General features: G+C 41.3%; 1 protein-coding gene across 1 annotated transcript in view; it reads left to right on the top strand.

Annotated features, from left to right (window-relative positions):
• The first annotated feature begins 441 nt into the window (after window positions 1-441).
• The window catches only part of LOC111663946 (roundabout homolog 2-like), a 78,346-nt gene continuing 51,179 nt past the window's right edge, over window positions 442-27,608 (top strand). The window contains exons 1-2 of the mRNA XM_023418358.2: window positions 442-979; window positions 4,505-4,831. Coding sequence (XP_023274126.1) covers window positions 925-979; window positions 4,505-4,831 — 382 coding nt within the window. The 5' untranslated portion in view covers window positions 442-924. The remainder of the gene's footprint in view (window positions 980-4,504; window positions 4,832-27,608) is intronic.

Below are 27,608 nucleotides of genomic sequence, written 5' to 3'. Positions count from 1 at the left end.
TAAGTGTGCATGGTACAGTGTCCTGCTGCTGCACGTTAAGAAAATGTTAAGACAGATGAGATGAAACAAAACAGAGACAAGAAGAAAAGGACATTTAATGCTTTCTTTTTTTTGTCATTTGTTAATTGATCAGGACAGACATCCAATTAAACACAATTAAATGAAAGGCACCAGAGGCAGCCTAATGTTCATAAAAAAGTGACAGAAACGAAACTGGAAATGGAAAAAGCAGCAGACTTTCATACATACTGCTCATGCTACAGACTCCTCCAGTGAATATATTAGCTGTTTGTGTTAAATTGCCGCCCAGGCAAAAGGGAAAGAAACATTAATGAGCATCAGGATCAGCATCCGATTGTCCAGATGACTACTGCGTTCCAGTGTTCACGTCTATTGTGCAGGCTATGTTATATCCGCCGGTTAGTTTCTCCCAGGGCAGCGGAGTGAAGAGGAGGGGCTGAGCTGTGCTGCACCGTTGGAGCTACTCACCTCTGACTGAATCCCATCTCCACCTTTCATCTCGCAACTTGTCCCGCGTGAGGATGGATGCGTTTCCCGGCGGTCGGACCCGGTAAAGTGTCAGAAGAATGCGGTGGGGCGGAGGAACCGTCAGTAACTGGAGTGTCTTTGGGCGTCGGTGATGTTTTCTATTGGTGACTGCAGAAATTTCCAACGTGTCGGCGAGTCGACAGACCACTGCTCACTGGTGCGCTCTTGGAGAGGAAGAACGGACATGTGAATGAGAATGATTTCCTTCAAGCGGCTGATATAAACTGCTTCGGTTGTTTTAGTTCACTAACTTGAAACAGCAAATTGCCACAAAGTCTCACAAGTGAAAACAGGACTGATTGATTAATTGATTGTTGTTTTTTTCGCTTGAGGAGGAATTCATGCGCCGATAGCTCACGGGGCCAATATGCCAGAATGGGTCCTCTACAGTATTTATTTCTCTGTGGACTTCTGTACACCCAAACCGACGGTAAGTTCATTAATACATCTACAACTAAATGTTTTGATTGAAAGTGTGTCTTGCCCCACATTAAGCATTAGCAAAGCACGCTGGGCTGTGACCTGAAGCGTGTTCGACCCATGCTCTCCCAAGCGCACCGAGAAGACACCGAGTAGCTCGGTATCCCACATGATTTACAGTGGATTTACTGTTCCTCTCGAATTCGTGTGCGAAATCACAGAAGGCACCTGCGTGTCAAAGCGCCAACGCGCCGTCTCATAGTTGGTTACTTCAGTCTAGACATTGAGCCAGGCCAAATGTGTAATGGCATAGGTAGACGGAAGTTGTTCTTTTATTCATAAGGGCTGCCTTAATTGAACACATTTGTTACTTGAATAAAATCTCTGACAGTTTTTGAAATGGCCATTGTTTTCCCACGGATATTGAAACATGTTTGTAATGTGAGTTTGGAAATTGAGTCCAGATAGCCACACTCAACTTTTCTGTGTATTCCCAAAAGAAATAGCCCTTAAATCATGATTTTTGAACCAGTTGGGCTCTTTAAATCTCACATGCTGCTTGTCTTGTACATATAGTGCATCAAAAGTGTTCCAAACCTACATTTTGTCAGATTGTGCAGTTTGCTTTCATTATTTCTATCTGTCATATTCTGTGTGGCCTAATGCTCAGGGTGCTTAGACCGGTGATGGAGCTACTGTAGGTGCCACAGCTGAAATGTCTAATGTGCCATAGAGAATATGCTTACTCATATTGTCTGGAAATCCACCCCTGACTGTTTGTGTCTAGAGGTTACTCATACAATACAAGGACCATGCAGCTGCACCTAAGAGACATAAGATTCTTGACAGGAAGTGTTGTCCTTATCACTGGGAGTTTTATGCTACTTTTTTCCCTGCAGCCCACAGACCACAAATCTGTGTCAGTGGAGTAAACGTAGAGTAAGGCGGGTGTGGATATGGGTGGTTTCAGGACATTGGAGCTACTTTGTGTATTTGGTACACCACATCCATGCAGTCGAAAGCGAGGCAGTGAAACGGCTCAGTTTATGTTGACTTGATGTCAGGGAGGTGTTGATTGTGGAGGGCTGCTGCTGACAGGGGTTTCTAATGTTGTGTCCGTCCCACTCTCCATACATGTGGGCTGAATTAATTGCAGGTGCGTTGCTTTGGTTTGTGTCAGACTCAGGCAGATATACAGTGGGACCACATACAATGATGGTTTCCGACCGTCTGTAGCAACAATGTAGGAAATCTGTGATCTATTATAGAGGAATACTGTGTACAGTACCATTGATGATACACTGACAGCGTGCACATCCTCACTACTTCGATCTATGCTGACTGATTTCAAATGTGCAGTGCTCAGACTGTATTCGTGGCATCTCAAACTTAATTTTAAAAGACAGAAAGACTTTTGTTCTTTACTTGTGAGTCAAATGAATCTTTAGGTTATAAACCTGAACTCAGTTCCTGTGAACTCTACTAGTAGAGAGATGTACCCCAAAGTCACTTTTAGCAGCATGCCCTGCTTACAAGCCCTGACAAGTTCCTGACCAGTAGTTTTTCTGCAGGGAAAGGCTTTTTCTTCAGTTCCAGCTTCAGCACCATGGATAGAGCCTCATAAACCAAACGGGTTTGATGCTTAAGAGAAACATCTCTGGACAAAAACAGAATTCTAAATGCATCTTTACCAGCAATCTTTACTTTCATACTCCAGCCAAATTATCATTGCCTTTATAACCTGAGCAGTTATCAGTACAGGACTAATCAGCTGTTAAAATGTCAACATTTATGTCTTTCAAATCCTTCATTTTCAAGCTAACTTATTGGTATTCAGAGTCATGGGTTGCTGGAGAATGCTCTGAGCAAAAAAAACAAGCAAACCCCCTGGATGGGTTGCCAGTCCATCACAGGGCTAACAGACTGACAGGACCCCGCAGGACCTTCTTGTTGTTATGACAGTACCAACCACTGAGCCGATGCGCCACCCACAACTTAAATCATCTCATTTAAATTCTGTTGTTTGACAGCATAAAACTCTACATTAGCACAGCGGAGACTGGGTAATGGGACAACCAATTATTAGAAGTCGGTATGCTACAAACCCCATGTTTTTTTTGTGTGTTACTGTGGATCCGCATGAATGTTATTTACACTAAACGTATGTATGGGGTTTTAAAAGCATGTTAAAAACATAATGCATCACAGTGGTTTGGTGTGTTGGCGCCAGCTAATGGAATTCTTTTTGTCAACAAACCTCTTAACATTATAGACTGTCGCATCAATTTTACTCACATTTTCAGCTTCGTCCCGCTCGCTGTGTAGCAGCCAATCATCATGGTTGCCTTTTTGCAATTTGTCACCATCAAAGGCAAAAAATTACAAAATATACGGGACTGTGTATCATTATTTTTTATTTATTTATCATATTTATTTCATTGCCTCTGTTTTAGTGACTCCAACATCACACTGCAGGTTTGTTTGCGTGCACGCAACAGAGGAAGAAGAAGACCTTTTAAAACATATATTTTGATGTGCTCATAGACCATGAAATAGATCTAGAGTTGTGATGCTGTTATATCTGTAAACAAACACAGTGACACTACATTTGGGTCATTCCTCTGTGACATTTCGAGGTGGAATTTATCGAACAGCATTGAATTGAGCTGAGATGTTCACGTGGCCAAAGACTGAGCGGAGTAAAGGTTGTTCACTGGGTTGCGGTTTCACAAATTATTACAATACTCTTATCAGGGTTGTCAGGATTAGGCATTGTCATGACATTTGCTGAGGATTCGCTATCAAACACTGCGGTTACAATCTAAATATTATGCTTGTTAATATAATGAGGTAGCCTTTAAGGAGGAAAGAGAATTGTTATAATTTGCATATCTACACTATTACAGTACAAAGTGAAAAAAAATCCAATGTAGCAGTTGCTGTTAATACACCCACCGAGACATGTTTGATGATGTCAGTTTTTGATGGAATGTGTTAATGAAAAAACTAATGAGATGTAATGACTCCTCAGCTCCTGTCTGTGAGAGTAAATATGTGAGCCTGGGTGTAGTATCATGGCATAAAGTGCTGTCAGTAAGAAGCTGACACAAATCAACTTTCCTTTCAATAACTGAAATTAAATTTGTACTTATTTTATATTCGTATTTACAAATCTGTGTAGATCTATTCTTTAAAAAGCGGTGAAAATATAATGTAAGTTAGAGATGGTGTTCGTTAGTTCAGTGATATGGCTCAACGTTACCTTCTGTCATCTAATTGTAATCAACAGTAATATGGTAATTAGCAGCTCCCTGTCTTTGATTGTTTCTGTGGCATTGCTTTGCTGTTGTCTCGCTGATCATCCATAGTTGCTGTTGCTGCTCATTCTAACTAAATAGTTAATTGAGTTCATTCTCAAACATCCTGCCGTTACTGCTGCAGAAAAATGTAAATATCCTACATTATTTATATGTGTGTAAATATTGCTTTAGCTATTACTTTAACAGGATTTCTTTACTCTCTCGTTTTCCTCTAGGGTCTCGTCTTCGCCAGGAAGACTTCCCTCCCCGCGTCGTGGAGCACCCCTCTGACCTCATTGTGTCCAAAGGGGAACCAGCCACTCTCAACTGTAAGGCAGAGGGCCGTCCAACCCCCACCGTGGAATGGTACAAAGATGGGGAGCGTGTTGAGACGGACCGCGACAACCCCCGCTCCCACCGTATGCTGCTGCCCAGCGGGTCCCTCTTCTTCCTACGCATCGTCCACGGGCGACGGAGCAAGCCCGATGATGGCAGCTACGTGTGCGTGGCCCGAAACTATCTGGGAGAGGCCGTAAGCCGGAACGCATCTCTAGAAGTAGCATGTAAGTCTGACTTTTCATCATGTCCCTGCAGGCACAAAGGTAGCGCCCTGGTTACAGGATTCTCACTTTTGCACGACAGAAGAATGGGGAAATTGTTGTGCAGCATGTTTTGAGCTTGGTAACCTTTTGTGAGTATATGAAAATGTGGTAATGTCACATTTGAAAAAGGTAGAGTTTATGTTAAATTAAGCATAAGATTTTGGGGCTGTTGTGCTAAGGCATCCATATATAAGATGTCATCTGTCATAATATGAGCAACGTCACCTATCCACTGAACCTACAAGTGTGTGTGAGTGTGTGTGTGTGTGTGTGTGTGTGTGTGTATGCTTTGCTTGTGTGTGAATATGTTTTCAGACTGCTAGTGAGACCTGTTTGGATGACCTGTTTGAGTAATGTATGGGCAGAGCTGTGAATTGCTCCAGGGAGGGAGAGAGAAAAGGGGCAGGATTTTAACCTAGCTAACTCCCTTTCACTGTTTGGATTTGGAAAGCAGCAGCCTGCTCCCAGCCAGTTCTCTCCCTGTGTGGGAGATAGGCGCTCTGGGCTATTCACATTTCCATTATGTGCTAAACTGAGCGGATTTCTTGCCATGAACAAGATGCACACACGCTCGGACGCACACACAGATATAAATGCATGCACACTCAAACACCCACACTGTCTCCCTTTGCTCTCTGTTTCTCACTCAGATGTAGTACACAAACAGGAATTAGGGAATTCCAGGGAAAGATTAAATTTACTACATTTAGGAAACATTGGACCTAATGACTCGACTGTGATGTATTACATATTGTAATTTGTTGTAATAAGAATTGAAAGGGACTCTCTCCAATATAATTATGGTCTTTATGGTGCTGTTGTAACTTGTGCTGCTTTGCTTTGGGAAATCATGGAATAGGAAGAAAAAAGAAAATAACTGAGATAAGAGCGCTGAACCTAATAGCAGCTCAGTCGAGACATTATCTGAGATCTTTGTTTCTTTCTGTGCACCACATCCTCTCTTTGTCTTATTGCCTTTTCCATATTAGACACTTGTATTTCTATTGTCTCCTTTTACTGGTGCTGGTTCCTCTCCTTTCTCTCAAATCAATAGTGGTGAATTGTCCTGGAAATACTAATGCTTGAGAAGATGCTGGGTATTTGAGAGGATCTGGAAGTCTGCCTTTAAACAGGAATGTGTGTGTGTGTGTGTGTATGCATGTGTGTATTTACAGTACGTTGTGTTATAGGATGTAGCATTGGCTTTTATGTGTAAAATGAGACATTGTGGTGTTTAATATTCAGTTGATTACTATCTAGAGCTAAAGCTACTAAAACATTATCCCTGCCTCAGTCTAATCAGAATTTATTCTGTGCTATACGTGACATTTACTGTACATCGCACATCTTGAGCAGCGCAGTTATGTTTGAAGATAGAGAATAATTCTCTCTCATAACAAAACCAGAGACCCAAAACTGTCGTTACAGTGTCAAGAGACAAATGTTATAGCTGCTCCACTGACTCCCTTGACTGAATAGAGGCCGACTTTATGAACACAATGACTGTGTCAGAGTGATTTTGTGGGGATTTTGTGGTTCTCCTTAAAATACAATCAAGCTCATTTGTATTTTGCAGCTCAAACAGCCATTCTGAATTCATTTTCTGAGTTAATTGTCACATTCATTGTTAATGTAGGAGCTGCAATTACTATAAGAAATCATTTTTTCTTCTCTATTGTTGTAGGAGAGGTGGGCTACTTATGGGTCAGCAACACATACATTATGGGGATGAAATAACACACAGCATATATTGTTGCAAGTGTCAAATACTAAACATACAGGAGCGAAATCTAAACATCATTTAATAGAGAATATTCTCACATTTTCACCCCGGAGCAGCTTTAATGGTCCTTGAAATGCTGTCATATGAGTCTTTGACACAAGTATTGTAGCATGCGGGATCATTCTTGAGGCATAGTTTAAGTTTAGTCATGAATTAGTTTGTATTTTTCTATGTGGCTGGGGATTGTACCATGTTGGTGTATGGGAACACCCTGAGGGATCAGTGTTTGCACAGTGGAGTGCACCTCATACTTCAATATGTCTCTGTATTCCTTTGCTGCTATATGACCATGCAGACCAACCGTGGGACCTAAATGCCCCTCATTTCCAGTGCACATTAAATTTCAAGTGCCTTCTGTTTGACTACTGTGGAACTTTGTGATTGTCAGCTGTCTTTTAAAACTGGATGGCCACACAGTGAGTCTGCAGGCTTTGCAGTTTTGTTGTTTCAAATTTAAATCCCCTTTTTCCAACCCCATGTATTTTTGATGTTGACTACCTAGTAGCAGAAGCTACTTTGAAAGGTCCTGCTCACAACTTTACCCACACATGAAGCTTTTTCAGTGTTGATCTTGTTGGCCAGTTCAAATAACAGACACTAACCCGTGTTGTTCACTGTTGTTTCCTCTTTGTGCAGACAGTGTCAATAGGTTGTTTTTCTGACACTATGACCAAGGCAGCCTCTAGTTGTTTCTGTGTAATTCAGAATATCATGGCTGCAGGGATGAATAATCGCATGACTCCTTCAGGGGGCTGCAGGATCCTGCCAGTATTGCTGCAGCCAAAGTTGTCATGCGGTGCTGCGGGTGGGAGCAAGCGGGTAGATGAAAGTGCTGTGGGGATGCTCTGACAATGAGCCCAGCTCAAAATGGTTTGTATCCTTAGGAGTCCACACACATCCTCAAATTTTCTAATGGGCTGTAGCATTGTATCTCAACCAGTGGTTTAGAAAATGTAGCTAACTAGAGGGGTGCTGCTCCCTCGGGTACGTTTGTGCTGTACAAGCTCAATTTTGGTGATTCGTCGTGCATTTTATGAGCTTCAGTCTGACTGAAATTTGAAGGGGCATTATTCATTCCATGTGATGCAAACACTTCAGCTGTTTCAGATGGTAGCAAGGATTTAAATATGTAAATTATGCAGATATGCAAGATAAATCTACAGCTGGCAGCCTGGTGAAAAAATAGATAGAATACCTCATAACATTTGTTTGTATTATAAATTGACCAAGCCTTACTAAAAAACACACTTATTCCAATACAGTTGTTGTTTCATACACGTTGTAGATTAGAGCTCATGACAAAGAATCAATGCACAGTAACGTAGAAAAGTCATATTGTATGCCTTGTGTTGGAGGTGGTCTTCTGATCTGACAGCAGGTACGATGGGAAAAAGCAGAATACACTGGAAAACAAGCAAAATACACCCAGAATGTCAGTTTTCCTTAAATCTACACCATGCATTGATTTCCTCACTCACTTTATTATCTACTAACACATTGGTTTAAGTTCTTTCTTACATTAGGATAGTATTAACATACATTAACAAGGTTATTTCATCTTTCTGAATGCTGACGCCTGCTGTAGACTTACAGATTTACAGAAGAAGCTTCAGAACATTCAACACATAGCTTGCTTTAGTGGAAAATTACTGAACAAACCCAATGCAGACTCTCAGAGTGGGAGTAAGAAAGCCAAACGGAAGACAAAAGAAAAGAAGCAAGTGAGATCCAAGGCCATCAGAGGAACATGTACTACATCAGCTGTTAGACCGTCACTGGGCACAAATCTGGAGTATTCGCAACCTTGTTGAAATTCTATTTCCTGAACAGTCTTGTTGGGTGAATATTTGACACAAATGATAACATCAGCCATTTCACCGAGAAATGAGGCCATGTCTGTTTATTATTAGTCTTGCATTTTTCCTTGATAAACAAGACTCATTGTGTTTCTGGTAGTGTTGCAGCATGTCACTTGTTTCTCACATCCAAGTATGCAATTTTAATAATCAAGAATCACCTGCTGTCAGTGTGTACAATCAAACTCGGCCAGCCACCGAGCCAGCTTTTCACATCTTCAGTTTGTTTAGTCAGATGTTGCAGCTGAGCGCTACTTCAAGAGCCACGTCAACAAACAACTGTGCGACCTCCAGGCCACCAGCGGACTGGCACTAATCATCAGAGTGAGTGGCTGTTGATGGAATTAGAACAGCTCCCTCAAACGATTAAGAAAGGACAGAAAGACATAAACAGCGATGTGTTGAAGGGAGGTGTGGGTGGAGGGGCGGCAGATACAAGAGTGTTCATTAGTACAGAACTCAAGAACAAGATGAGTCCCCCTCTGTTTGACTGTGCTAAGTGAATTAGAAGTATCGTCACTCACTCACACAATCATCAGTTAAACCCTCCCTGTCACGAGCAGCCAACAACATCAGCAGCTGCAATGAGAAATTAGACTCACTGGACAGTTTGTTTGGAATTTCAGCAGAATGAGTAGAATTCTACTCCACTGCTAGAAGTGGGGATTCTATGATCTACAAAAAGGAGCGTGTAATAAATAACAAATAACTTCACAAAGAACCTGCCATGCAAACAGGAAGTAACACAATTTGAATTGAGCCTAAACCAGCAGACTTACTGCAGGTGTTGCCACTGGTGACACGCTCATAATGACAATGTTAACATTACAATTTTTAATAGCTATAATTTCACTATCTTAGTTTAGCATGTTAGCATGCTAATGTTTGCTATTTAGCACTAAACACAAGGTACAGCTGTAGCTGATGAGAATACCATTAGCTTTGCAGGTATTTGGTCCATAGACCAAGACTTGTTCAAAGTAACAATTTGTCCTGTGAATGTTGAGATATTTCACAGGGTAAATGAAACCTTTTTCCTGCTGGTGGAACGAGATCAAACTCAGGGGATCACCCATCTCATTAGGATCACGAGTTTCCATGTGCCAATCCATGTGATATCTCTTATGATACGGACTGATCAACAGACAGACATCGAGCTCTGGCCACAGAAAATGATATGATGCGATGAGCTAGCCTATATCATCTCACTGGAAATGACTCACCACTCTGTTGGGCTACGAAATCACACAATCCACTCACAATCTTGAAATGAATGATGGTAGATTTACAGAGTGGCTATTTCTTTTTCTACTTACAAACCAGTTTAAATAGAACTGATACATTCTGTTACCAGCAGCCACGCAGGTCAGCTCCAGCTACAGAGGAAAGTCTGCTACCTGAATATTTTGTGCTATTCTGTTTGCTAATGACAAAGATAACAGTTTTGAGAATGAGTTAGTTAATTAATAACTTTGATTAGTTAACATCAGCAAGCAAAAGCACATGGAGGATTTTGACCCTTAGACCAGGGACCTGTGTTTCCTCTTGCTCATTTTCACATGTCTCACTAATCAAAACCAGCAGCACAATTATGACCCATGCATGACCATGCAAGAGTCCTGCAGCTTCCGCAAATGTATCTGTAATTTGCGAGACGGTAATTTGTGAAGTGTGACTCTGCTGTTTGAAATGATCTTTTGTGAAAAGGGGTCCCGGGATCCAAAATGGAACCAGCTATCGCAGTCCAACCCCAGGCAGATGGCAGGGAAACCAGTTCACCAATTCATGTCTCTTGAAATGGGTGAGAAAAAAAATAGCAGTTGCTCACAAACTGTACCCCAAAAGGGATGGGAGTGTCAGCGATCCGTCTGTCCCACGCTTACGCCTTAGGAACAACAACCAAGATGTACGTATGTTGTGTAGGTACTGCAATAAAAACTGGTCAACATTGCTAATCACCACATGCACAATACCTGTGTGAAGAGGCAAAACATTCATTTATAATCAACATGATTCTTTTTCAGACTGGAGAGGTTGTTAAATAATTATGTAAATTTGACCTCTGTTTGTGTCTCCTCACTCTCTGCGTCCTTGTCCCTGTGTCGTCTTCAGTGATGGCAATTCCTTTGAACCATTCAGTGCTGTACGCTCTCCAGTCAACAATATTAGCCTAATTGGCATAATTTGAAAGCCAAAGGCCTGTTTTCTCCAGGCATGAAATAATGTTCTCTCACAAAGTGAATCACATGGAAGGAATCATTTATCCCCACTTCCATGTACTTTACGACCGACATGCACCACGTGGGTGTGGATTAGCAAGTACTTGCGTTTGTTCGAGGGTCCGGTAGATGAAGAAGCAGGTTCTGCATGAGATTTTTGTTGTGATACCAGAACTGAGGTTGTGTTCAGCCGTTGATATTATTGAGGCCCTAGTTCGTGCCGGTGGAGGGATTCTGTAAATGTAGTGCACCACTTAAGGTTCAGAGGGGGGTCTAGTGGGAGGCTTTGGCTTGTGTTCTGGAAAGTGGCAAGTCGCCATTAATCATGCATTTCATTCTCACCCATTGACAACATCCAAAGTTAGTGTGTGTTCCCAGGCAGATTGTCAATGTTTTCTGTGAGTAGATAGGTTGGCCACATTGCACCATCTGTTGCCAGTCCAACAGCCCTCATGTGTACTTATCCCCTGTTTGCCTTCCTCCGCCTTGCTCGCATTAAGCCGGTACTGGGTACTGAGCGTTGATCAAAACTGATCTTCCTCAGCTGTTGAGGTGTTGAAAATAAGTTAGTTTTTTTGTCATCTGTGTCACTATTACTATATGCCTTCACCAATAACTGTCATATCAACTGATTAAGTTGTATTAATTAGTTCATAATTTGGACATTATGACGCAACAGGACTGCAGCAACATGATGTCCTCGGTGGTGGTCTGCTCTGATCAGTCTGTTCTAATAAGCAAAACAAACTGGGGAGACGTACTACACCTTTCTGCTGTTTCACAGGAATCAGAATGATGTTGCTACATGAAAGAGCGAATACTGTAACGTTCCCTCGAGCCAAATCAGGGACATTTTACAGAGAGCAATAAAAACACTGACAGTGGTGTCTGATGCTGTGCATAAGAAGGGACAAATGTACAGAGAAACACCATTAATAGTTGAAGAATATATGTATAGGGATAGAGAAGTGTATTGAGATGATTGTGATCAGCTCTTGTGCTTTGAATGATCGATATCTAGATATGGATTTCTGGTAAAAGAGCACAGACACAACTGACGTGTAAAACTGTCAACATGCTGTACCTGTGCTGCAAGAGTGTAATTCTTTAACTGACACACAAATATAAAAATTGACCAAAAATGAACTTTCCCGTATGTTGTGGAAGTGTTTGTTAGACCAGATACTGTTGCTCCAGCTGTTTGGTGAGAAGCACCACTAGTCTTTCCTACATCCTGTGCTGACAGTGCACTAGGGAAGGCGTTTAACCCCTGAGCTCTCAGGACGGGCCCCCTGGACAATTACAGCACATAAATGCTAAGAGTGTTTTAAACCCTATTCAATTAATTAGAAAAATGTGCCGTCCAGTGCTTAATTGTGTTCTTTGATTGATCTGACAAATAAGGCCTGTGGTTTTCATTTTTTTAAGGGCTAGCATGTTATATATTCACAACAGCTGTTATTGTGCTAAAGCATCGCTGATTGTGTTCTTACCTCCGTCAGAGTGGTTGAATCTCAATGAACTATTATTGTCTATAATTGCTAACCAGTGCAGCAGTTGATTATAATGGCATATTTGACTGTAAGGTGGTTGATGAAATAGCCATACAACCTTTTGAATAGCTCAACATGTCTCTGTTATTCCTAATTTGCTCTTTGTCTCAGGGTTGTATAGGTTTCAAACCTTATAGGAGATTCATTTTCCTATTTTTAAGGTGGCCTCATGCTTATAACAGTGCACATGTAGAGGTGGCCAGGGCAGAGAAGTGGAACTAATTTATGCATATTTTTTGGCTGAAGACAGTGAGATAAGGGGCTAGCATCTGGTGCTAACTGGACCATGCTCCCTCCTTGGAGGTCTGTGCATTATGATGTTCGGTAAGTTAGCTAAGGGCTAGCATCTGTTGTTAATTGGACCATGCAAACACCTTTAAGAGCTCTGGTGCACTTTCTTACAGTTGGTTGGAAGAAACATATGCCTGGTGTGAAGAAGCATGCAAACTGGATTTACTGTGTTGAAGCTTGTTGTGGCTTTCTAATTCTTTTTAGGAGCAGCTGTATGTATGTGTAAATTCAGGATACCACTCAACATGTTACATTTTAGAGTCAATTAGTCCCATTTTAATAGATTTACTCCAAGATTTATCCGTCAAGGTTTTAGACTGTTTTTCGAATGAAACCCTGTTATCTGTATTAAATGCTTGGAACTGGTCATGCCATTCCTCTGAATCTAAATATCTGGCATCAATTAAAGTGGGTGGTGATGCTTTGACAGAGGGCAACTTTAATTTAATTAGAAATTTGATCTCCAATTTGAATTTAATTCAAATCGTTTCGGTTTGGCACAAAGAATTCTATAAAAATAACTCACATTATTCCACATCTCTCTGTCAGATGCAAATTTAGTTTATTTTCAGTAACATACCAACTCACCTTTACAGTACAGTGCAATGTTTTTCCCATCAAAAGGCAATGTCAGAGAAAGTATTTTATTTTTATTTGAAATATAAAGACATATGTATATGAGCTGTTTTCCATGACAAAAACTAACAGATTGTCACGGTTTGAGGTAAGTAGGAGTAAGGGGTGGACCCAAATGCAGAGGAGGAACCAGTGTCAAGGAATTTATTAACAAAAAAAAAAACAGAATTCATACATGGGACGATGCCACTGATGAAACAAACAACAACTCTCATCACCCACAAACAAACAATGATCCCACAAGGACAAGACAGAACAAGGGCTTCTTAAAGGAACGGAACTGATTAGTGATGGAGAACAGGTGGGGAAGCAGACACAGGTGGGACACATCAGGGAATTAACCAAAGGAAGCAAAACTAGAACTCAGACACTGGGGCGACATGACTATCAAAATAAAACAGGAAGTGCACGGGGAAACAGAGCACAAGACAGGGAAGACAAAACTAGACAGCAGAAACACCCAAACCAGAAACACTCAAAACCCAGAAAACCAAAAACCAAGAAAGTCCAAAAAAACCCTGGAGCCTCCAGGCTGAGACCATGACACAGATTATACAAATATATGATTAATGATTTAATCATTCAGTCATTTGGCTCAATGTTGATTGATTTTATTTTCTTTTAATTCAAACTCATAAACGATCCAACCTTTCTGGATAAAATTGTTTTATTAAATGCATCATATTTTGGAATAACAAACCATGAACTAAGTGTTTAACTAAATACTGCAACTTGACAAAAACATTCAAAATTATATAACTTTATCTTTCCCTTTAAAACTGACAATAAAGCGACTAAAAAGTATAAGACGACGTGTCAGATGCTGCATCTATAGCAGTCTAATGACAGCGGCAGTCAGTGCCGTCTATTAGTATAACAGTGGTTGAGTTTTGGAAGTTGTTGGCAAAACTCTGGTAGCGGTCATGTTGGGTCAAGCTGCTCCTGTCACAGTCTGTGACTGAGGATATCTGTTATGAATAAACCAAATATTCCTGTCTGCCTGAGGTTTCCTGCCCACAGATTGAAACTCCTACAGCAGAACAGTGTGGAAGGGTGCAGCTCCCATCCACTCTGTCCCTATCTGACAGACTTTACTTCTCACACAGTGACAAGTTTTTTTTTCAACCTGTCAAAGTAGCCGTAAGTTTTAATGCTTAAGTTGCACTAGTCCGAGAGAAGACTATGTGGTGATACTCAATCCAGATATATATATTTTATATACAGCAGGTGAAATAATGTATATAACCCTCTCTGTCACATTCACCTGCGTCATACGTACATTTGACTATATGATCGTGTTATTTTGTGTGTACATGTTTGGGATTTAGACCATACAGCATGATCCATTTTCAATATGAGGGATCGCAAAATGATTCATTACACGCCGCTGTCTCCCTTTCAAGGTTATATATCACAATGCCATACACAGTACATTATTGGCTATAATTTAATGCAGTCATGTTTCTACATTTGAATTTGAAATATGGCCATACATCTCCTTTTAGATGAGTTGGCACTGGCTTAAGCTACTGCATTAGTAGACCTTGAATGAGGCCTTCACACTATTACTGATACAGCTGTAACTTATGGCTGCTGTCATCTGTGGACGCTGCAGCTGGGTGTTGCCTTCTGATTTCAGAAAGCCACATCAAGCCATGTTTTAGAGCCATTATAAAAAGTCAGGTGTCAGTATTGGGATGTACAGAAGGGATTATAATGAAACAAAGTAAAATCACATTAGTAATATTTAGACGGACCCCCAGCATGTCCGTGTGCTCATACTGCATGCATGTGTCTGTGTGGGGCCATGAGTGTCTTAACTCATGTGTGACCGAACTGAGTCTCGTGTCTCTCAGCAAAATGATAATGCTCCACACAGAAACACTCAAGCACAGGCAGAAGTATTAAATTGTATTATCTTCATTCTTTTCTGGTATATTAAGCAGGACTGGGAGCTACGCATTGTGTTCAAATATCTGTCTTTTCCTGGTGTAATACCACTAATTTGAGTAAGCTTATCCGCTCCCTTCAGTGGTCTCCAGTCAGGCTGGGGTGATGAGAGTGAAGAACATCACCAGTCAGCCAGAGGGCCTCTGTAGTTGCTTTATTATTCATGTGGCCTTCCCAACATCCCACCCAATCTAGGCCAAAGTGCTGTTATATCTGCTAAATGTTACATTCCAGACGTCCCCTCGCCCATTCATTCACCTCCATCAAATCAGTTTGCCCGCGAATCGTCAACAACTCCATCCACTGTATCTTCTGATTCACAAGAAGTGGAGAGTGCCAGGGCAACAATAAAGTGACATCAGACTTCCCCAGTAGGCTCCTCAGTGAGTGGGAAGGAAAGGGAATATCCGGAAGTTTGATTAATTCATGAAATCCACAGAATGTAGTAGCTTCCTTTTATCCGACCCCCAAAGCACACACACTCAAGCGTCTGTTTCCTCATGCTTTTTACCTGCAGTAGGTCACTTCATAAATAAATGCTCTACACAAGGCAGGGTGAGCACTGTCACCGGCTTTCATGCCTGCGCCCGATGTGTGTCAATTCATTCTCCACTGTTGTACAGGGTGTAATTGGAACAAGGCAGCAAATATGACTCCGTCCCATCTGACAAGTGTCTGTTTGTGTAAAGCAAGCAATGGATACTGTTGGTGTTGTGAGGGCAGAAGGGAGTGCTGGATGGCAGAGTCAGAGACGGTGCACCAGGGGGTTATCTGATAACCAGACAGCTGCTAACTTCACTTCACTTCATCTCCTTTACAACAAAAAGTCTGTTTTGAGCTTTTATTAACTTACACAGTCCTGGCGTTTCTGACTTTCTTCTATCCCCGAATTCTCCTTTACCACTTCCCTCCCTGTGTCATCTCCAACCTTCAAAACATCATGTCATCTGATGTCCTTCATTTCCTCAACCCACAGACCTGATATATGATTCTGCAGCTTAAATACGCATAACATTTACAAACTCATTAAGTCTTTAGGTTGTTATTATGGATCCGGAGCCTCGTACCTCGTCTCACTTTGGTACGCTGCTACACGATCCATTTACTGTCTGGTCTCCTAAGTCCTTCACTGCAGCTGTAGAATCCTTTATCCGAATTAAAAGCGATAGGAAACACATGTCATGAGCCACAGGGTCCGTGATGGCTTAGCTTCATACTTAAAGACACTTTGCACTAGCTGACAATAAAAGATGGCGTGCCGTGTAATTGCATTTGTTCCAGAGGTTTTTTTTTTTCCAATGTGTCTTTTTGAAAAAGGCTCTTTCATTCACAACCAGTGTTTTTTAGTCACACAAGAAACAGTCCTGGCTGCTATACATGGTACGAAGAGAATTATTGTAGGCTGTATTGAGTGTAAATGTGAAGCAGACACAACCAGCCTAAGTGGATGTTGCACATTAGCAGCATTTTGGGAGATCAAAAGAGCCACAACACTTTGCTTTTTCCTCTCTCTACCTTCTCCAACCCTTTCTACCCCAGGCTGAGTGACAGGGAGGGGAAGACACAAATTCATATGCATCTTGTCATTTGACCATTAGAAATGGGGAAAGTCACAGCAACTAACACTGTAGTTGAGTGGTTGTCACACATCGCACTTTTAAGAAAGACAAAACAGGCATTTCTGTTTATATACAAATAAGATACATGTGATAATGCACGAGGCGACAGTGAAGAGAGGTGTTTCACACAGCGTTTATGTTGCTGTGTAAAGGATGATGCTCTCATGGTTAGTGGGTAAGCTTGGTCTCATGCTCCAGTAGTTAATGTGCACTAGTCCATTGCTGCAGATGTTGTCCGCATGGGGACTGGAGCTGAGGAGTGACCAACAGAGCTCAGCATGGGGAGGGATGGACAGTGTGTTCCAGAACAGATGTTTCCAGCCTTTGTGCGTTTGTCATTTGGGCCTTAATCTGGTCAGTGAAGGGCATTAGAGTATATAGAAGGCAAAGGGGAGGGATACTGCATGCATTGGGTCCCCAGCTGTCACCTCAGAAGACACCCCCACCTCCACCAACCTCATGCCCACCCCTTCTCTCCCCCACCCGCTGACAAATCCTGAATTCTCACCCACATCCGAGTTCCTCCCAGTCAAATCCAAACCCATGAACACATGCAAACCCTCCGAACAGCACACACTTTGTAATTGGCCCAGAATTAGGGCACATGGTGTATTGTTGAACCTGTGGAGATTATGCATTATGCTTGAATCTGTGGAGATTAAGCAGCTCTGGGTTATTATGCCTCCATTTTCTCTGATTGCCTCTCTGTTTTATTTCCCTGTCTGTGCTACAGTGAATATCCCACTCATTTCATCTTTTTCCTCCTCCCTAATATTGTACCGCATTCCCTTTTTACTTTCCTCTCAATTCCCCTCTGTTGTTCTGCACCCTCCATCCCTCTCTTTTCATTCTCTCCTCCTCACTCCTCCCTCCCCACCCTCCTTTCCACTTCTCCTCCTTAGGGCCTCTGGCTGTCTCCCCACAAGTGATGTTCTCCTGGCCAGATGATGCATGCATATCTCTTGTGTCTTCTTGATGCTAACTCACGTCGACATTTGCACGGCATTGTGGGATTCTGCTCTCGGTCATATTTCATGTAATGATGAAAATGATGATGATGATGAGGATTCGGGGAGGGGCAGGGGGGGTTGCTTCTATTTTCTGCCCTTGTCTTTTCTTCAATATCAATCAGTGCAATGAGATAAGATGGAAGATAATGGGTGTTCACAAAAAAGTGTAACAGGAATAAACAAGTTTTGGTTTGAGTTTGGATGGGTTCATTTTCACTTTCCATGTGTCCGGAGCTGCAGCCGGTCCGCAGCACAAAGAGACACTTTCACATCTGCTAATCCCTGGGTCCTTTTTCCTTATATCTGGTGTGTGTGTGTTTTTTTTGTTGTGCTCCTTCTGGGCAGCCGTGTTTACATGAACATCATGTTCCAATGAGGAGGCAGGAAGTGAAAATCATCCCTAATAGCATAGCATTTTCCTTGCAAGTACGCTAACAAGGGGAAATGTGTTTCTAAGCAAAAACAGAGTGAGAGGGAGGCAGGGAGGATAAACACATTCAGGGAAAGAGGGAGGGGGTGTGATTATTGGACTAACCCTGGAGAGAGAGGATGAGTGAAGGCCATGGCAGACTTTTGGCCCTCCAGCAATGTCTCCTCTGTGTGTGTGTGTGTGTGTGTGTGTGTGTTTGTGTTTGTGCGTGTGTGTGCAGTATATTTGTGCGTGTCTATGACAGAGTTGGAGGATGCGGGTGGCAGTGTGCACATTTGAGGGACTTGCCGGTATGCAAAACTGTGTCAGTGGATATAGCATCTTTGGAAGAGAGATTTCTTCACAGTCTTTGCTACACCCTAATTAATCTGCTTAAACCTGCTCGGCCTGTCTCCAGCGCTCTTACACATCAGAAAAGCCAGCAGCTCCGAATCCAACCAGGATTTTCTCCATGGATGCCGGTGGAAAATCAGTCCAGCCCCACAGCTGACAGCTTTCTGTCAGCGTGTGCAAAAATGCATATAAATGAGAGACAAACATACACATCAACATTTCCCATGATGGATGTTGGGTGGGAGTTGTCACAAGGGGCTGTGAAGCTCCTGAAACAATCCGGTTGTTGGCTTATGTTGCCTTCATGCATCCGCTCCCTACTGGTCAACAGTCACTTCAGTCGCCAGCACATGAAGCAATTTACGGTCAGCAGTGTTCTCTTAGCCTTGCCCTGGGCTCTGGCTGTGATCTGGATCTTATACAAATACCAGTGACAAAAGGGTGACAGTCATTTTTCTGCCTCTGTCACTCACTGTTACTGCCAGAGCTGTTGTAATTCTTCTGGGAGATCTATTGGAGTATATCCCTCTGTTTATGAAAGCTGTTGCAAAGAACTGTCCAAACTTTACTTAAATCCGAATGACTTGCCCAACTTCATTCAGCTCTGCTAAGCAATCTGCTCTGAAAGCAGAGTTTTCACAGAGCACCATTTCTACAGCTCCTGCTCGCCACAATAGACTGCAGATTCCCACACCGAGTATCAAATCAGAGCTGGAGATAAGGTTTCAGGGTTTTGGTTGCACTTAAGCAGATTACAGCGTAACGACTGCTGAATAAAGGACTCATCACTGAAGCAAAAATTAAATGTCCAATAGCAGCCTGGCAGTACGCTGCAGTATCAACAGCACATGAACCAATATGCAGGAGTATGTGTTCCTGGGATTTAGCAAACTTAACTTTGTAATATTATACAGAGTAAACAAAAATATTTAAACCCGCAGAGCAATCATTTCCTGGTATGATTTTCAAAATGACTTCTTCTTGTATGAGATAGATACATTTCCAGTCAATCAAGATAATGGATATAGTATGTGGTAACTGCAAATCTACTGATTTGCAACAGAAATGATGTTTTGTAGGAAAACGTGATCGTGACCAGATTATGTTTAATGTAGCCATGTTGTTAATTAACGTATTTGGTAAGTTTGGAAATATGTTGATACCGAATGTAGCAGTAAAATGTTCACAGACAACGTATTGGTTTCCCACCAAAATATCTGATCTTACAAGATCCACTTGTCATGACTACAGCGTTGCTGAACTTTTTTTTTTCATAGTTACAGTGTGTTTCTGCTCTGATAGCTCTTGGTTAAAGATCCTGGTCTGGTTTAACACAAAACCTCAGTGACACCTGTTTATTTACATTTAACCAAAACCCTGTTCTTTCTCTAACATTGTACAAAGAGCGTTTGTTGCCTAGACCTAAACCACAGAGTCTGCTGTTGATAAATGAATAAATGTATCAATTCATTCATTCAACAAAGTTGCTACTGAACAACGGTCACCACGATATCAGATTTTCATTTCATAGAATTCATGATATGACATTATCACGGTAATATAGATTTAAATAATAATAATAATAATAATAATAATAATAATAATGTGTAGTAGCCGAAAGATTATTTTTGAGAGTCAATACTTTGGTTAAATAAACTTTGTTCGCTTGCTTCACTTGTTTTGTGTCTTTTCTGCTGAATAAGACTAAATTGGAGCGTAAGGAGGCGAAGGTGACAAGATGAGCTGATCAACAATAGATCCACAAGGCCTAACGTCTGCCAGCATGATATTATCATATGTGTATTATTAACATGATATCAATATTTCATTTTTTAAATATAACAGTTATTAATATGGATGGTCAATACTGGAACATCACCCCCACTCTGAATGTAATCCAGCCAGAAGAGATGTGGTCACCACAGTGTAATTGGGAAAACAGGTTAACATCATGTCTAGGGAACAGCTTTTTTACAACAATATGTCATTATGAATTTTACCATCAAGATAACGGACCTTTGTGTTGCTTATTTAAATATGTTTGGATTTGAAGAGTCACTTCTTGGCTCAGTTTTGTAATGTTTTGAACAGGAATGCCTCTTACTCAATACACCACCTTACTATCATGGTTTGAGTTGATTGTGATCAAATAGGGATGAATGAATAAATGAAATACATCAAACCCTTTTTAGTAATTCTGAGAACTAATTCTTGTGAGCAGTGGCTTGATCAAAGACAATTACATAAGAAAAAAAATATGGAAAGCTGTTCTCAATCCACGACAATTACAGTATTAACACTTGACCTGCCTGTTGTGTTGATCTGAAATGGAATACCTCTTTGTTAGAGCGGGAGTAAAGAAAAAGCAAGTGAAGCATCAGCGATCAGACTTATTAAACTTTGAGAGACTCCGCTCGTACTTGATTAACTGACTTCAGAGTCAGATGTTTAAGTCCTGAGGCTTTTTAATACAGTTTGAAATGAAGAGTCTAATTCACCATCCATGTGTAGATGCACTTTTTGTTTTTCGGTCTATTATATGGGAGGAACACAGATAGTGTTTCTGGGCTTTTAACATAATTAATTTGTATTTTAAGGTGTGCCACTTGTTGAGTGGGAAATGGAAGAGAAGATTAACAAAATGACTCCATTCATGTAATTTGCTGAACCAAAAAACATTGTGTTTGTGCAGATTCAAGTGACGTGTTTAGTAACCTGCAAATAGAACAACAGCTTAAGCAAAGGGGTGGCACAACGGAGAGGGAACAGAAAATACAATATTGAATTTGCAAAGTAAAAATCTAGAGGATCTGTTTTCCCTCAGAAGAAATTGGTACACATAAACATACTGTACATATGTACAGTATGTTTATGTGTAGAAGATCATGACACACAAATTCACATTTACTAATCAAAGCTAATGAAAAACACAACAAATATGACTGTATTCCACAGAGGAATTGACATATGAAAAGAAAAGAAAGAAACTGGCCTCAGTGTTGCAGACATGTACTAACTTTACAGAATCTGCAGTTCAGGGTTTGTTTGAGAGCACCGGTGAAAAGGCTGAGATCACCAGCTTCTATCATGACTCAGCTGAAGACCAATTCCACCCTTGTGCAGTCATCCACAGAGAATCTTCTCCAGCATCAAATATGAACAATTTTCTTGTCTGTTTTGCATATTTTATTGAACTAATTCATGTTTCCATTAAGTATTTACAATATTTGATTTTTTATGACTGTGCTTAGTTGAGTGCCCTGTGCCACACTGCTGGGAGAAAAATAAAACTTTGTAAATATTTAGTTCTATTGTTACATTTTTTTCTCGGACTCAATAAGACACAGAATTCAAATAATTCTTTTCACTTGACAGATTTAGTTTAACTTTGGAGTGGACGTGTTAGAAGTCATTATCTTCTGAGCAGAGGAGCGGGTTAATAAGATCATTTATGTCAGTTGGTGTGACCTGATTTTACTAATATTTTTCAGGCTTGGTTATCTCAGTCTAGCAGCTACTCACGCAGTTTTTCAGATTTGAACAGCTAATCAAAGCAGTCTCACATCAGGCACTGCTCATTATGAAATCTGGTTTAAAGACACTCAAGCTGCCAACAGTAACCTGAGAGGAACACTTTGTGTGAGGCATGCAAACAGCAAAACTACTGCACGCAGAGCTGGAAGTTTGACCTTGGTGCTGTCAGAACAGTCTCAACTCAAGGTCCGCCGCTCTCTGCTTGTTGTGATGCTTTCAGTCCCGTTACACAGTCCTGATCGGCAGCTTGATCTTTCTCTGCTTCCATCCGACTGTAGACATTCACCTGGTGAACATACATACACACTCATCCGCACGTGTGGTGACAAATGCACAAATAGTGAACAGTCGGGCAATCAATGAAATGATGTTTTAATTGGAGTTAGGACAAATGCTAAAGCAGAACAATTCCAGAACCATCCCTCTCCTTCTGTGTTAGCTCAATTAATCCCTGATTGGAGCTAATTGCTTGTGCAAAGTCTATCTGAAACAACAGTGGATATGAAGTAGGCTGAGTGTGCCTGGCTGTGTGTCCTTCACTCTTTACTGCAGTCTTCCTGCCAGACAAACCAAACATTTGATGACGGAGTGTCTAATTGCCTCCTTTCTGTCTCACTTACTCCCCCTGCCTTTGATTAACAAGCACGGACAGGTGCGTACCGCGCTGATGTATGTGGGGCTTAGATTTACATTCACACACCATGGTTTATACATTAACGCAGCAGTAGACGTTTCTCAATTACTAATTCACCATCCACCAGCCCAGTCGTCATACTCGCTGTTCTCCAGCCATTAGAACACTCTGGTCTGGCTTCACTCAGGCTAATAGCAGCTGTTAAGCAGGCTGAAAAAAAACTGTGCTAATGATTAGAATGCATCTGCAAAATCTGAACTCTATAGCACCACATTTAGCAACACTTAATTAATCTTAATGGATTCTGAAATAAGCCAGCCAAACAAATATCTTATCCATAAATTACTTTTCTGTGTTCCGCACCACACAGCGCCACAAAGCACTCCCCAGGGACGCTTTAGCTCTCGCACATTAATGTATATGTGTGTGGTATATTTGTGAAAGCAGGAACACTTACAGTGAACACACACTGTAACACACATCCTCTCCCTCCCAAGAAAATATGTATTCTCCACAATATGAGCTTCTTAAATCAACCTCTTCCTCATTTTTTCCCCTTTCCCGTCGTCTTCGTTCTGCTCTTAGGTTTTTTCTTTTCTTACTCTGTAATTCTCTGTCTGTCTTGTTGTGATGCAAGGAAACACAAAGAGTTAGGGACTGCACCGGTGCAAGCTCACTTATTTGAAGGGATGCCATTTAAATTTAGTGTTGAACTTGAATGAACAGTTTCAGTAAGTGGTATTTGCTGGAGTATGTTTATTTGTTTGTGTGTGTGTGTGTGTGTGTGTGTGTGGGTGTGTGTGTGTGTAGTGCCTGCCACAGCGTTCTTATCACCTCCTCACACACCTGCTTCCCTCGAAGACTGAGCCTTCCCTCTTCTCATGCCTCCTCATCAAAGCCAGATTCAGCCACAGTTGTCGCTTCCCTTTCCCTGCATGCGCTCCCCTCCCCCTGTCTAGCTGGTCTGGCTCTCGTTCAACAGCCACCACTCCCCTTGTACTGTATCACTGTGTTGTCCAGGCAGTCAGACCTTGCTGGTATCATACCATCCCTGGGAGGAAAATTCATGCGGCTTGGCGGATGCACATACAGGTGCTGTAACTCTTGGAAGGACTATTAAGGATTAGGAAGGATGACAAACTGCTAAAAGCACATTTTCCTGCAAACCACGGGTACAAATCAGATGTCTCAGCCAACAAAGTCAATGTCGATGAATGTGCAACGCCTCCTATAAATAAACTGAAAACACAGCGTGTGTGTGTAAATGAGAGGAAGACACTGACTGGAACAATAGCTAGTGAGAGCAGAAGGAGATCATTCTGTCCCTAACCGTACACCCAGTCCTCTTATGACTGTATTAACAATGACGACGTTCCTGAAATTCATTTTTCCTCTAAACACAACAAAAACACACTCTTTAGTCCTGTCCAATTAAAAGCCATCTGTGTAGGTGGCAACAATTGAATTTGGTTTACAGTCCTTGGTCTTTGCCCTTTGTTGTAAACAAAACCCCTCACAAACAACAGGACAAGTTAGAGGCAATGAACTGTTTAATTAAAGCCACAAATCTAAAGCAAAACTACAAAGAGAAGTGAATCATCAAAGTGTAAGAACTATAGTAAAGAGTGTGTGTGTGTGTGTGTGTGTGTGTGTGCCTTTAAATCTCAGTGCTGGACTATCTGAATTTCGTTTACAAGGTGCCTTTGCTGTGTTCAGTCGTCGTGTCAAATAGGGTTGCAATTTATTATTTTCATTGACTAATCTGTTCATTATTTTTCAAAGATAATAGATTCATGGCTATGTGTATAAAATGTCCAATAATAGTGACAAATATGTCCATCACTATTTTCCAGAGCCCAAGGTGACAACATCCAAATCTTTGTTTTGACCAACAAACCAACAAACAGACAAAAGCAGGAATTTCTGCTTGAAAATGACACATGATTCATTAATTATCAAGATTGATTGAGTAATTTTCATCAATTGACTAATTAAAACAGAGGTTAAGGTTGAAGGCTACTGGCAGAATGCTTTCACCACGTTAGGCTTCCAGTATTTTTCTTATGTTTCCTCATATTTTGTTGTTTTGTTGGCACAGCTTTAGCTCATATGTCTGGCAGCAATGCAAATTCATCTCAGTTTGGTAACATAGCATAATACTGGATATAAATATTGAATACATTTTTTTAATACCTCTCCTGCTTCTTTGTCAGAACTTACAGACCTTCAATCAGCCAACCACTTAACTTCCTCTAATTGCCTTCCTGTCTGCCATTAATGCACATGCAACGTGAACTGTCCATTAATTTCCCTTCCTTTTCCTTCTCGATCCCTTTTTCTCCTCCTCTCATGTTTCTTTCTACATTCCTCTTCATACTAGTGGTTAAGGGTGCACATTTTAATTAACTTTGCCAAAAGAGGGAATGTCTTTGGATTTCTAATTAACAGACGCTGAGGTTTATTGGAAAAGTAAAATGAGAATCTCTTATTTCTTTGTCTCCCTTGAGGCTAGGATTTTAGGAGTAATTTTGTTATGTCTCATCAAGCATCTAGTGCAGGGTTATCATACCTGAGTACTCACCGCTTTCATGATTGGTTTGATAATAATGTGTCTGTTAAAGGATTACTTTTAGCTTGACGCTTTTTGTATCTGTTTTCATAGTAGATGTCCAATTCTTCACCCAACAGGAGCGGCGATTTTCTAGTCATTGATCATCCATGCATGTAATGTAAACAGCCGTACCTACAGTCATAGAGATTTTATGCCAGCATCCACATGTGTGGTATGTATCCCTCCCTCGCTGCCTGCTCTGTCCTCCCTAGAGAGCTGCAGCATTAATAACTGTAAGTGGATAATGCCCGAGCTTGAATTCCGATCAAGGTTTAATAAGAGCATGATTCAGTTGGCCACTGGCAGCAGGAGGCATTTGTGTGTGTGTGTGTGTGTGTGTGTGTGTGTGTTTGCAGACATGTACATGAGCTTTAACTTACAGTATGAATGCATTACTGCGAGTGTTTCTGTGGTTATTTTCTGACCTTTTGTCTCATATTGACACTAATGTGGGACCTGAATGCGCATCACATGACTCTATCAATGTTGGGGTCAAACGGTGGTCAGTACAAATTAAAAAGAGGACATTATGATTCATTAATAATGTAATCAGAAGGGTAGATGTAGCTTATTGTAGTTACTGCAGGGTCTTATTCTGAGCTTGTGCCGCTGCATCAGCAGGTGATGAAATGATTCTGTCGTGGCTTTTTCTTGCGTCTACACATCAGCTTCGTGTTTGCTGTTTTAGACCGAGCGTATCTGCGACACCGTTGAACGCCATGTACAATCAGCCGCTGTGCAGCTCTGCATATATAGTTTCCAGTGATGCAGCTCAACAGAGTTAATTGGAGCGTTGCATGGCTTCTATATGGGCATGCCTTCAACAGCCAGTGTTCTAATGCAAACAGACTGGTAGGCGCTGTAACACTGAATAACATAAAACATTACAGCAAGACGAACAGGGAAGTTAAAATGTACTGCAGGGTCACATGGAGACACGTTAGAATTATTAATGTTATGTAATATTAACTTCACATTGGAAGCCAAAGGACAATGCAGAGGGAGCATTATTCATGTTGAGAAGATGCGTGTTTTGCCGTTGGAGTTGGAGCCATTAAACATGCTATCTGTTCATTGCCATTAGCTCCAAATGCTCAGAGAGCAAACCTGACGCTGACATCTAATCCTCTTACTCAGGAGAGGACTAATGCACGCAGAGGATACAGCACATCCCACCAACAGATCTGTTTTTTTATGTGCATACGTTGAATGGTTCAGTATCGATGAGAGTCCTATTTTCATTGACTCCCCAATCTCTTTTGACTCCCCGTCTCTATTCCTGCCTCCCCCTCCTTCCATCCAACCAGATGGCCTCCCTCTAACAGAGCATTGACACCAGATGTGCAGTTCCAGTGTCGACTCAGAGACCAGCTGGGCTGAGTGTGCCAGTGGTTCTGTTAATGAAAATGGCTCTGCTGTGTTTGTGTGTGTGTGTGTGTGTGTGTGTGTTGTTTCCTGTGGTTCAGTGGCATGTGACAGTTGGGGAACTCTCTGTGGGTGAGGGTTTCAAGAGTGAGCCACAGCAAGTTGCACTGCAGCTCAACTCAGCCATGCAGTGCTCAACAGCACACCCACCAAGGTCTGAACTATACAGCTACCCATCCAGAATAAACACTCCTCTCTCTACATCGTATCCCCCTGAACATCTTGCTATCTGGCATTGTTTTTTTTTGTTTTTTTTATTCTGTAGAGCTGTCTCTCACAACCCCCATCTTCCCTCATACATAATTATATATTCTTTCCTCTAACCTATTTAGTAGCAAGGGGATCACTGGGCTTATTACTAATTCATACATACCCCTCAAAAACGAAGAAGTAAGAGTACACACTGTCTGGGGTAGAATATATATCCAGCTGTAATTGCTTACAATGAAATATGTTAATTTTTATGAAATATTGCTCTGGTTTTGATTGGTTTGCAGATAGAAATGTGAATGCAAGCTAACGCTATAATGAACGTTTATCCTGATAAAACCTCAAGCCCCGGCTAATGAAGTTGTTACTTCATGCTGCGCTCTGTAATTTATGAATTTGCTCAGAAACAATTCATTATTACAGATCGTTCTGCTGATCAATTAAATGATAAGGAAACAAAGAAATCCTGTTTGCTTGGCAATAATTGTGACAGCCTCCATAGGCTGAAGACAAATGAGCTAAGTGAAAAATTCCTAATGAAAAAAAGTGTGCCTTTTTTAAAATGTAACTCAAAAATGATAGATACGGAAGCCTACACCTCTGTGACAGCCTGGTTATCTGAGCTGATTATGTTTTGCCCCTAT

The sequence above is a fragment of the Seriola lalandi genome, unplaced genomic scaffold (assembly GCF_002814215.2).
Source record: "Seriola lalandi dorsalis isolate HSWRI2012SDOR001 ecotype SW California unplaced genomic scaffold, Sedor1 jcf7180002054581, whole genome shotgun sequence".
NCBI classification, from domain to species: Eukaryota; Metazoa; Chordata; class Actinopteri; order Carangiformes; family Carangidae; genus Seriola; species Seriola lalandi.
This window is presented reverse-complemented; position numbering and strand designations above follow the sequence as displayed.